Source organism: Dermacentor variabilis, chromosome 10, assembly GCF_050947875.1.
Source record: "Dermacentor variabilis isolate Ectoservices chromosome 10, ASM5094787v1, whole genome shotgun sequence".
In the NCBI taxonomy this organism is placed as follows: Eukaryota; Metazoa; Arthropoda; class Arachnida; order Ixodida; family Ixodidae; genus Dermacentor; species Dermacentor variabilis.
The window spans coordinates 50818129-50831279 of record NC_134577.1 but is presented as its reverse complement, the minus strand read 5'-3'; the positions used below and the strand labels follow the sequence as shown (position 1 = coordinate 50831279).

Sequence of the window (13151 nt, the reverse complement as noted above, 5' to 3'; positions counted from 1 at the left end):
AAGAAAAAGTAAAGTCCCCTTCTGGTACTCTGGGAATACAAATCTCACGCTGATTGTTTTATGGTCATCGATGAGAATCACAAGATAAAAAAAAACTTTCGTAAAGCGTTTGCGTTGTAACTCTGCGACAAAATTAGATATCTTAGTTCTGCAAACTGCACCTGATACTCGAAACCTGTGAGAACCAGAATGAAAACTTGCAGCTTACGGAAACGTTTTACTTCTCTTGCTACTCACTAGTCCATTCTACTTCGCAAGAGTGACACAACATGGCCATATTTTTGGTCATGTACCGTGTGCCATTTTTACGCATTTAGACAATATAACATGTACCGCTTACGCGATTATAGCGCCTGCTTTTGCTGCAGAGTTCTAAGGTTATATACTGAACGCTTCAATTTCTTTTAACGGTCCTGTTCTCTACGACGTTGATGGAAAAAAGGAAAATTACGTGTAAAAAAGTTAGGAATATGAATTAAAAAAAATATATTCACGAAAGTAACTTGTATTTGGTGCAACAGTAGTATGTGCTGCAACTACAACAAATTCATTGAAGTTTCCTTAGTGGTTTCCGAACGAAAGCACCCACGCGTTTTCACTAGTGTTTGAACAGGGAGAGCTCGAGCTAAAAGTTCTGTCTCGCTTTCCAAAACGTTCGCCGGCAGTACAGAAGCTCACTATAAGTTTTAAACAAGACCCAACACAGACATCATTATTTCTAAATAAAATTTCTGGATGCCTGTCGATTCATAAAAGGTCAATAACTGAAAAGAATTTAAAAAAGTATATATTCTATAGAGTGACCTCACAGCTTTACCAAAAGGCCTGCAATTGAAGCAAAAATTTCAATAAAATTTATTTTCACTCGTTCTTGACACGGCACGTTTAGCGAAAGAACATTCTTCCACATGACGGGAATATTATTTTTCTGGCTCGAACTTCGCTGAGCACGACAACGGCCGGACTGGCACTTCGTGGTGATTGTTAGCTCCAATCTGTCTCAGGGAACATTGGTGGCTGGCAGTGGGATTCGAACGCCGCACCTGTTGTTTCCACCTTCCTAAGCCACTAAAAAGACTTTGCACAGACATTTATTGGCGAGGATAATAGACAACCGACAAGGAGTTCACTAAGCAAACAAGTATGTTCACTAGACAAAACAAAGCGTTTCGCTTCCGATACCACACGTAAGAGGGTGCGCAGATAGCCACTAAGAAGAAAATATGAAGGTGCACAGTAGTACTGTACAAGTCAACAATAAGAATATCAGGTGACCATATTTAAATGACGCTGAAAACAAGAAGTGGCTTATGATGCATTTTCACGCACAGACATGCACACTCATATTATGATGCGAACTTATATATCCGTTCCATTCTATCCATAACATAATTTGAAGTGAAGCTGCCGTTGACATAAAGCACTTGTTTCCGCATTCGTTTCCGCACAAAAACAAGCATTTACTGTACTGTCTGATGTATTTGCACTTTGAAACTATTTACATCGTAATCACCAGCGCAGGAAAATTGTATTCCAGAAAAATGGGCACCCATTGAGGTAAATCCCTCTGTTTATCTAACGGATACATTATGTTACTCACATCGCTCAAGCATTCGAAATGGTAATTCAGGGCGATGACAGAAATCGCCCACCCTAGGTTACAATAAACCTATACAGCAGACTCTAGGTAAACGGAAATCGGTTAAACGAAATTACCACTTAAAACGGAATGGCAGCTTTATGATTGGTTGGTTTTGCGACACGGCAATGCTATAAGCTTTTTAAACAAAACCACTTCTTTTTCAACCTCCGGGCGGCTTCTGTTGGCTTTTGTTGGAGCCGCTGTCAGTGTAGCTCTATAACGGTTTTGGCTTGCAATGGTGATTTTTTTGCGTGTGTGTGTGTGCTGGCAATATCAGTGAGCTGTGACTTTAGAGTTTCCGATGGCGGCACAAAAATGAACGCACAATGCGCTCACGCTGCAGACGAAGTTCAACGTTGTCAGACTTTGAGAGCGATTGCTTCAAGAGAAGCGGCAACTTTTTTTTTTCTTCTTTTGCTACATCACTATTTTTTTTTTCACTTATGCTTTGTGCTGCTAGCTCTAGTCAGCAAGTAGAAACTTCGGAAGAAGAATCCTTCCGATGAGATCCGCCACACCTATTATCTGCTGTTGACAATGAAGTAACTGCCCCTTTCAAAAGAGCGTCTTGTGTCCACTTGAGCTCGACCTCTCTGTAAAGGAAACTCCTGATAAACGGAACTTCCCGATTTCTTGAGGTTCTGTTTGACGAGAGTCCACCGTACATTATGCATGGCTCATTGTACAAATAACGCATCGGCACCATTCGCATGCAAACATTCAAGCAAATGAAATATTTCGTGCGCTTCAACGCCATGAAATTCCAGAAAAGCACACATTTCATCACGCGAAAAACAGCGGTAGGCAGTAAATACACCGCGTATCATTGCACGCACACCACCCTCATTTTATCGTTTCACGACAACACACGTAACAATCTCCTCATTTGTTCGCTTAAACGTTACTCCGTCTGCGCTATAAGCAAAGTCTTTTCTTCCACCTCAAGAAAGAAATTATGCGTATAAAGGCAGGGAGGTTAACCAGAGGTAGTTCCGGTTGGCTGCCCTGCACGGGGGGAAGGAGTAGGGAGATAAAAAGAGGGAATGAACGAAACACGAGAGAGATACAGAAAAATAGAGAGACGAGCACAAACAATCTAACCGCGTCCACTATACAGCAGGATTCTTAGCAGCGCGAATAAAGTCTTCTGCGCCGAGTTTCTCTGGGAGCACTGACGTAGAACATTTAGTTCTGGCAGTGGACGATTATCCTGTTGGTCCAGCAACTAACTGTTGATCACTTGCCTCTCGGCACTGTAGCGCGGACAGACGCAGGTAATTTGTATGAGCGTCTCATCAAATGTGTGTCGCACATGGGGCTCTTGGCCACTCCAATAAGTAATGGATAACTACTGCTACCTCAAGATGTTCAGGCGAGACTAGAAGAATTTCTTGCAATTACGCGGGTAGGATGATGGTGTAGAGATGCTGTTGTATGCATGCGAATGCCGGCTAGAGGGGGTGTAGGGTTGACCTCCTTGTCAAAGGAGAGGGGCCAACACGCTTTGCAGACGCGGCACAGTGATCAGTGCGCGTTGTCCCCGATATATTAGTCTCCACGAAAACAGTGTGCGAGATGCTGGTTTTGTATTGTAAGCAATTGTTTAAGAACGACTGCTTGCGATATGGTGCATATTCACATCAAATGTCAACCCTGGAGTAAAGACGAGGTCTGGGAACGTTGTGCACGGGCTTCAGCTTTCGATCACAATAGGTTTTCGTCTTCCTTGTTTATCTGTTAAGTTACACGCGGGAAAGCATTAGCACAAGTGGGTGAACCGTATTTTCCACGAAGATCTATTTGCAGAAAGAAATAAAGAAAAAAAAGATGTCACTGGCTCAGTCATGACAACTAATCACGTCGAATCACATGCAGCCCATACCGAATTTTTTCATATCTCGGCATTCAAATGTCACAGCGTCCGTTACAAAAATCACACAGGCGACGGCGCCATATTTCTATCAATGTAGTATTGTAAGGAACTCTTTGTTTCGTTCCCCAAATAGCGCAAGCCGCTAAAGGTCATTCTTGGGCATGGCACTGATTGGACTCTCGGAGCCGTCGACTAGGTCAGTAGAGTTGCAGAACGGCCTCTGTAGCCATACTGTTGAGAGAGCGTAGCTGCAGGTTCACCGTGACCGTCAGGCTCTGTAAATGGTAGATCGCAGTCAATAAAAAAAAGAAGCGAGAAAATTCTCGCTGCAATGCCTTACCTTTAAGCTGAGGCTGAAGCTTATAGGATGCAGAAGACAGCTTCACATCGAGCTCCTAGCTACATCTTGAATGTGGTTCAGCGAGAAACGAGGTAGGAGGAGGAGGAGGGAGGAAAGGATGCGGACAGGCCGCTCACTACCAACTGAAATTTGTGGCTTGAAACGGGTGTTTGTATGATGACAAACACGAAAAAAAAAATTGAGAGATCAGCAGTATGTACACGCGTTTCATATATGCGTTGTACCACTTTTAAGTGTCAAAAACGAACTAGCCCGATTCGCCACCCTCCTAGCTGAAACGAGCGTGCGTGCGTGCTTGCGTGCGGGAGTGCGTGCGTGCGTGAATAATTTCTTACAGAGATTAAGATCGAACTGAACCAGTTCGCTAAGGTGCTGCAGGACAAAGCGCTCTTGCTGACCTTCTTGGTGGGATCGTGGAGCACCGAGTTCTGAGACAGGCTGTTCTTGTTCATCGTCACCCTCGATGGTGCAGCGTCGACGTCGAAGAACACAATGTTCCTGACCGTCGCATTCTGTCGCGTCCCGTTCCCGAAATGGCTGATCGACACGCGTAGGAGGTTCTGAAAGTGAGCATTACGCATTAATACGACTACTTCCTTGATTAACTCAGATTGTTCAGAAAAATACGGAAGCTCACGTCCAAACAGAAAAAAAGAAGAAGAAAAAGCGGCGTCACGTTACCTGAGCTAGAATAAAACTGAAGAGGTCATACTGGTTCGATTCAACGGTTCCTGGATGAACAAAGAAAATGCAAAAAATTGCAACAAGATTAACCAATTAAAAACAACCTACCCGCATTCACATGGCAGAGTAATTGAGTGGATAGCTCTGGCTTTATTTATTGTTTCTACTTTTTTACCAAATGGTATCAAAGCCTGAAACACAGTGTCACATCTGCATAAACACATTTATTGCTCAGGACGCGGTGTTTTTGATGACGATTATGATTATGATTACGATGATAGATTATTTGTTTTGGCATCTCCTTCGAAACAGGGCGGCGACAGTCGCCTAACTTTCCTGAGCTAATTAGGTTTTATATACATCTATTGCAGTCTAGCATTTCGCCTATTTCTACCTTGATCTTTTGTCTCTTCACTCAAACTTCTATTTCTATGTTGTACAGTTACTTATGCCAATAACAACACCGGTTCTATCGACGTCGTCCCTGCGTTTTCTTCAACCAATACTCTAAACGTCTCTTGCTCATCTCAACTGCTGACCACTTAATGCTTCCATTCGCTTTGAATCCCATCGATTCTGGAATACGAACGTTTCCTACAGGTCTTGGTGTCTATTCTATTAAAAAATTCTATTATGATGTGCTAAGTCGTCTCCGAACTTTTGTTACATGTAGACACATGCCTCATCCTCTCAGGCAGCCAGCTCATTATAAAAGATATCTTCCCCCCCCCCTCCCCCCAGATTTATTTGCTGCAGGTTTTTTTTTAAATCTACGTGGTCTTTTCTGTTTCTATCCTTTGCATCCAATTTACCGTCTCTGTTTCTGTGACTTTCTTTTTTATGACTGATGGTTGTCTATTTACGCTATCAATTATCCTGCACTTGGTTGAAAACTTTCTTGACCGCTTCTGTCATTCTGTGTCTACGTTTTTGAGGTACACATATACGTGCACTTTTTCCCTTAAACCACGTTCCTGAGTCTTTCTCGAAAACCAGGTTTGTTCTGCGCTTTTCTGACTGAGACAAACCCATGCCGCCCTGCACTGCCTAATTCGTGGTATTACCGTGGGCAAAAATTCTAATCGGCACACCGACTTGGTTAACTGCAAATCTCGACAAGTTCTCAGATATTAATCACAGAATGTCGTTCTTGTGCGTCAGCGTTGGCACCATTGCTTCTTTATGTATTCGCTACATCACCTCATATTTATTGTAGTTTTGAAATGCTCTATGTTTAGTTGTCGCATTCCGCTCCGTCTTCATTCTCACATGATCTTCTTGGTGAATGTTTGAGTAGGTTTTTCCATCTTGTATCGAACCAGCTATTTATGCTGCTTGACTGTGGGTATGACTTGCTGTTGAATTAATACCACGTCATTACTCACCCCTCCATTAAATATTATAGCTCTCGATTTCTTTGTGCTAATCAAGGCCTAGATATGTTGCTTCGTTGCCATATGTGTTAGCAAGTCTCTGTAACTCTCTGACCTTGTCCCTATAGTGTGATGATGTCGTCTGTATACACTATCCAAGGCACCCCCTGTTGCACACTTTGCCCATTAAGTATGTAAGATAAATCGAAGCCGAGTTCACTGACTTTCAGTCGTATTTCTATGCCGTAAAATAAAACAGGTAAAGCATATATCCGCAGTGGTGTCCCTCGGGGCCGGCCAACAGGGTGGTCTACACCACTAATGTCAAATGTACAACACACCTGAAAAACCTTAATAGCGAAGCTAGATGTTACTATAAGAAAAATGTTTTTCGTACATAAAAGGCCAGCCTTAGAAAGTTAACAAAAAAATTTGTAATGTCAATATGCTACGAGCGGAGCAGTAGGATATATGCTAGCTTTGGTGACTTCAAAAACGCGCTTCCAGTAAGATGCTTCTAGTAAGATGCAACAGGACGGATCGGTAACTAGAAGGATGCCATGTGGGTGCTTTATTACTTTTCATTACTTTATCTCTTTCGAATCGTTTAGGCAGAGTTTGTTGCAACAGTCAGGCTTGCCGCTGCACTTCAAGAATCAAGAATCAAGAAGTCTTTATTGAGTAACACAAACAAAATGTATACACAGATATTTGGACCGATAGCCAATGAGGCTAGTAAGCGGTCCAATACAAAATAACATATAGGACAGCAATCACAAACACATTGAAGAAAAACTAACTTTGTAGCCTTGCTTCCATTCCCAAAAAATGTTTCTTGCATGTCAGTTTGAAATTCCTAGCTTGCTTTACTTCAATTGGCAACGAGTTCCAAATTTTCGCTCCTGTAAATTCTATTCGTCTTTCTCCGTACGCATTATGGCAAATAGGAAGGTTAAAATTGCCATTGCTGGCTTGTCTAGTGTTGCGGACGGGAATACTGAATGCACCAAGAGGTAAGGGGTAGTTGGTATTTATAATATTATTAACCATAAGAGCTATTTTGTAATCGCGTAAGGTTGTGAATGACATGATTTGCATTGCGTCAAAAATGTTATTGTTAGAACTATTCGAAGAAGGTAATCCCATGGTTTTCAAGGCACGTTTTTGTAGTCTTAGCAATGGTGTTAAATACGTTTTGTATGTGATTCCCCATGATTCACTGCAATAACTGAGATGACTGTGACATAATGAAAAATACAGTGATCTAAGAATAGCAGGTGGAAAGTGCCGCCGTGCCTTAGACAAGGTAAAACAACCGTACGCAACCTTTTTACACACACTGTGCACCTGTTCCTTCCAAGACAAGTGGCAGTCGAACATGACCCCTAAATATTTAAAAGAAGACACACTATCAATAACATTGTTGTCAACACATATAGAAAAATCACTTAATTCAATACACTTTTGTTTTGAACGAAAAATAACATATTTAGTTTTTTCAGTGTTTAAAGTTAGATGATTATTACGAAACCAGGTCGAGATACGTTGGAGTTCATTGTTAATAGGATTTTCTATTGATTCAAGTGAGTTGCCAGTAAAGATAAGTGCAGTGTCATCCGCATACATCAAAATTTGAGAACACTGTATTGCATTGGGGAGGTCATTAATAAAGAGCGAAAATAAAAGCGGTCCCAGAACTGACCCCTGGGGTACACCACACGTAACAGTTTGGTATGCAGACTTGAACTGTTTGAGGACAACTTGCTGCTGTCGTGAAGAAAGATAACTTTTAAAGAATTCAAGGGCCCCGCTACGCACACCATATGCTTCCAGTTTCATTAAAAGAATGGAGTGTGAAACTGTGTCGAAAGCTTTTTTGATGTCTATAAATACGCTTACAGCAACATTATGGTTATGAAGAGCAGATAGGATAAGCTGTGATAGAGTAACTACAGCCGTGGACGTGGACCTGCTAGAAACAAATCCGTGTTGCTGAGGACAAATAATATGATTAACATCAAGAAAGGTTTTCAGTTGGAAAGCAATTAATTTTTCAAAAATGGTATTGACGACACTCAGTACAGATATTGGCCTGTAACTAGACAGTTTGAAGTACGAATTGTGCACCAAGCACAATTCGTACTTGCATTAGAATGCTTAGATTTTTCTCATTTCTATCTGTGGCAAGCTTGAGCCATATCGTTACAAATTTTGGATTCTTACCTTGAGATATGCCGTCGTCGACAAAGAGCTCACCGGTCGCGAATCCATCCTTGGGGTAAACATAAAGGTCATACGGAACTTTTGTCCTGAAAAAAAAAAGGGCACCCAAACGCGAACAAGACTATTCAAATGCATCCTTGGGAGGCGGAGCTCTATATGAAGCGTTTAAATCACGAAAGTACTGGCAATTTCGTGTTATCATACATATAAACGCTGAGTGGGCTATGATGCGTTCGCAGTGTTGTACTTTCATTATGTCATAGGATCGTTCTCACGCAAATCACTACAGTCTAACCATGTAACTCTTACGATCAACATCGGAACACGTGAAAAAATGCCACTAGAAGTGCTGCTACGTTTGTAGAAAAGTTATGCTGCTTTCTACTAAGGTGTATCGCTCCAGATCAAGTGACGGTCTATAGAGCGCTCATTATTTATATAAGACCTCACATAACTTTGTGGTCGTGGCTTCTCTGTGAAGAAAACTGTGCACAAGAGAACACTATCGCAACTACAGTTAACATTCGAATGTGCCACTTAAGATGCACTAGAAACTCGTATTCACATACAACCCATCGGACTTGCAAAGTGCGGTGAGATAGCTCACCTGTCCATGGTGTTTTTCAGTGTGGGCTGAACTGGGAGCACCTGCCCTCCCCTCACGTGGACGAGTAGTGTCGAGTTCTCCGTTACGCTGCGGCTCTTCATTTCCGTGGATCCGTCTTGACGCAATCCCTTTAGCGGCGCAAATAGACGGGGCATGCGTTTTGTTACGTGTCGTATCGCAGCTGAAAAACAATGCACTTCGAACAAGGGAGGCCTTGTGGGTATCGCACATCATACGTTGCACTATGCCTGTCATCGAACATTTCTCTCTTTCCTCTCTATGACATTGAACATACGACGGTGTTATGAATAAACGCATTTTCTAGGTATACGCGCAGGCCAAGTTTAGGGAAATTATATTCTCTGCTGCAAAATGATTACCCCAACTGTTAAAAATTGCAAGCTCAGTTTTAGAAGCTCTTGAAAAATTATCGCTTGGCGCTTCTTTAATAAGGTTACACTGTTTGTGATTAGAGAATATTACTGTGCTTATATGTCTCGGACAATACAACAAAAACCTGAGCACTTTTATCTACAAATAAACCTCATGTGCGTTGTCACCTCAGTCACTGACGTAAATTTGACGTTAAAAGTAGCCAAGTGTTCATACATCAGTAACTAAGCAAAACATGTTTGTAATTTTCTCAGGGTAAATTCTGATGACTATTCTCTACTGAGTGACCATTACAAACTTGAAAAAAAAAGAATAACTAGCTGTTGAATTTGTGTTAATTTTTTATGACTCATCAGAAACACATCAATGTGTAAATAGAAACTAAATGACAAGTTTTGTAAAGATGGTAACTACTGATTGCCTAGGTGCGGAAGGACGTTTCAGCAATTCCGTACGGCAACAAAATACTAGTAAAGCTGATAAAGTGTGAAACGAGAGAGAGCGTTGCGACCAGCGGTACTGGAAGAAACGAGAACCTCGTACAAACTTTGAACACCCACTCAATTTAAACTGACATAGTGGGAACACTGAGTTCTAAATGTGTAGCGAAGAATACGAAATAAACACGTTAAAGGACTCTAACATCGTAGCCCAAGTTCAAGAGGGCGGAAGTCTAATGAAATCGTCACCAGATGAAGTGCCAGAAGAGCCAGTAACCAGAAAAAGAAATGTCTCAGCATCGTCGAGAATGCAGTGAAGACAAAAGTTGTTCGCTAGGAAAAAATTCTGCCTGCTTTCCTCTGGCTACAAGCTTGTCCTTTGTTCTTCGCTATTAAGTGCTAACAAAATCAATTTGACATGTCGTAATGAGTGCAAAGCAGAGGGTGTTGATGTTGTGAGGTACTCACCGACGTAAAGTCAAACCAGACGTCAGGCGGGAGGTAGTAAGAGTGAGTAGTTGCATCCTGAAAAAGTACAATACTCCGGTGGCGTATTCTGTGCTAACTTAAAGACGTGATTTGATACTAGGTCGAATTTTTTCTTGGAATATTTATGCGTTTTAGTTCCTTTTTATTAATATCGAAGCATTGAAATAACCTGTTGGCTTACAAGACTAAAAAATATCATGGAGTCGTTTAAAAGAAACATAACCTAAGTGAATTATTTCAGTTACAAACAGGGCTATCATTACAATCTGAAGCCGTGCTCTGTGAAAACTATATATGGAAATTCTCAGATCGTCTCGTTCGTGCTACTAAACTTGGTGAACTTGGTGAACTTTTTCTACGATTTTTAGCAGTCTGTAGATGAGAATTTCATTGTGTTTAGAAAATTCGAGCAACAATATGACTGGTTTGCTTTTCATCTTTAAATAGCTATCGATAATCACTATCGATCGATAGCGTGATGCAGTGTGGGCGATATTCAGTATTACAACACGCCATGCTTATGACGAAACCGAAAAGCAATACAGTAACCCTACCTTGTCTAAGATTGGAGAAAATAAGATGGAAGAACCCCACATGAATTGTTCGTCGAGGGCATAGGTGGCTTTGTCCAGCGGAAACCTTCGGAAAAAAAATAAAGAAAAAGCGGCTTGAGAGAGATTCCATGTTTAAGTGGCACCGTATATTCCGGCACGAACGTACCGATTTCAAATGCTGCAACCGTATTATGCTGCAGCATTTGCGACGTCTATTTTAGGTTGCTTTAATAAGCCGCCTTAATCCTCTGTAATCAGGGCCACATGTGCACACGTGAATGAACCGTTACGCATCGTTATCATCAGCGTATGATATGTCCACTGCCGGACGAAGGCATCGTCCAGCGATTACCCTCGTTTTGCGCCACCTGACGCCATCGTTTGTCTGCGAACTTACTCGTTTCATCGCGCGACCTAGGTCTCTGCCGATCTGGACTTTCGTACTTTTCACTCACTCCTTAACTATAACCGACCAACGGTGATCTACCCAACGCCTTGTATGGCCAGCCCAAACCCAGTTCTTAAACTCAACGATGTAGACATCGCCTACCCCCGTTTTCGTTCTAATGCAGGTCGCGTTCTTCCCGTCTCGTTAAGGTGCGCCTATCATTTCTCGTTCCATCGCACGTTGCGCGGCCCTTAACGTATCGTCGAGCTTCTTAACCTCCAAGTTGCTGTCTCATGTGTTAGGACGGGTAAAATGCAATCATTGTAAACTTCCCAAGAACAGTGGCAATGGCGCGGGGCAATAGTGACGCGTGACGAGCTATGTTTGTTCACGTTTCCGTCGTGTGTAATCCTCCGTCGTGTGCACCTTTGATTTGAGCCCAGGTCTCGCACCACAACTTAAACACTAGTGGTAGAGTGATCGCTGGCGCAAATGTAGCTCCAGTGAGAACAACGTAAAATCTTCTTGACCACGAATGTTATGCACTTTTGATGCCCTTGTTGTCCGATTGGACACAGCGGCTCTATATGTCACAATTTTGACATATAGTCCGAACTTGTGACTTATTAAGACGTCACAAGTTCGCACCTTTAAGCCTTCGTCGCTAGTGTAAGAAAGGTTCATTTTTTTTATTTTATTCAGGCGTGACATTCAATGTCGCACTTCGCGAACGAAGAAAACAGTTGTTTGAAACTTACTCGAAGAACAGTGGTCTCACGACCGTTCCGCCGCTGAAGCTGGCCCTGAAGAACAGTGCGTACAGAACAGGCAGTAGACTGTACCTCATAGCGACGGCATCAAGGGCCGCGGGTGTCATGGGAAGTGTGTCTGCCTGTGCCAGACAGAACAGCAATATACAATTGATTAGGCATGACTGAAACTGGGATCATACGTACCTTCAGATATCACGAACAACCATTAATTTTGTTTTTCTTTGAAGCGCTTTCTTTATTTTTTTTTTCTCTCGTCTTGCTATCACAAGCTACTGACATTTCTGTCAAAAGGCGGAAAATTTTCATGGTGCAGGCTGTAGTAGAACATGGGTAACTGTTTCAAAGGCAATACTTTTTATGCCTTTTATAAGGCTTAAATGGTGATTCCGTTTTAAAAGGAAGTTTTGCCGATTCTTAGCCGTGCGGTGCTTACACTTGAACGTTTCATCCTGAAGTCCAGGCCAAGGGGAAAGAAGGCACCAAGTTCGATCCATCTCTGGCACAAGAGTGTGGAGTTATTCCCCGAACATAGGGGGACTCCAACCTGCACAGAAGTTCAAGAGCAAGCTACGTGTTCCCGTGGGAGCTTTTAAGTACATGCGAACAGAGATATATTTTCTTCGCTGGGCTTTAAAACAACCAGCTTATCACGTTTAAAGTAACAATTGTTCGGAGCAGATTTATAATTTAACAGGTAGCTTAACCTCGGAAGCTCCTACTGAATACGTGTATGGGAACGGAGAAATCAATTTACGCTGCATCAACTGTACCAAATTGTATTAAGTTTGTTGCGTTTAAAAGAAAACGTTAAAATCTAACGACTGTGGAAGCAGATTCTTTTTACTTAAACCGTCAATTTAAACAAAAACATTGACGAAATTTGCACAATTAAAATACGCAACTACCAATTTTTCAACCTGGTAACTCAGTAATAAATAACGATATCACAATTTTGTACAATGCGCTTACGGTATTAAGAGATCTAAAACGGATATAATTTATGCCCGGTACGCTGCTCTCAAATAGACCACTAATTTGACAGTAGCACTTTGGCAAAACTCTCGTAAACATTGTAACACATTCATGTAAGCTGCAAATTCGTTAATAAAATTTGTCCGCTTAAGATGTATTAACGGATGTAGTTTTACAGAATTGCGATGGTCTGCTTCTGGTGCAGAATTGTGAATTTGTAAACGTTGTGCTTCGTTTATTTTGCCTAAATTCGGCAATTTTTCGTAAAAAGTAGAGGGTCCTAAATCAAAAGTCTACTTCCTAGAGTTACGAGAATCCAACTTGGTCTCTCAATGCAATAAACTTTATTTAGATGGGTCCATCTTGTCTGATGAGAATG

At 41.8% G+C, this 13151-nt stretch overlaps 1 protein-coding gene across 1 annotated transcript in view; it reads right to left on the bottom strand.

Annotated features, from left to right (window-relative positions):
• Nucleotides 1–839: 839 nt before the first annotated feature.
• The window catches only part of LOC142560528 (lysosomal alpha-glucosidase-like), a 34006-nt gene continuing 21694 nt past the window's right edge, over nt 840–13151 (bottom strand). The window contains exons 16-24 of the mRNA XM_075672699.1: nt 12234–12344; nt 11786–11919; nt 10640–10724; nt 10065–10121; nt 8764–8891; nt 8157–8242; nt 4558–4607; nt 4275–4436; nt 840–3790 (exon numbers count right to left, since the gene is read on the bottom strand). Of these exons, the coding sequence (XP_075528814.1) occupies nt 3713–3790; nt 4275–4436; nt 4558–4607; nt 8157–8242; nt 8764–8891; nt 10065–10121; nt 10640–10724; nt 11786–11919; nt 12234–12344 (891 nt within the window). The 3' untranslated portion in view covers nt 840–3712. The remainder of the gene's footprint in view (nt 3791–4274; nt 4437–4557; nt 4608–8156; nt 8243–8763; nt 8892–10064; nt 10122–10639; nt 10725–11785; nt 11920–12233; nt 12345–13151) is intronic.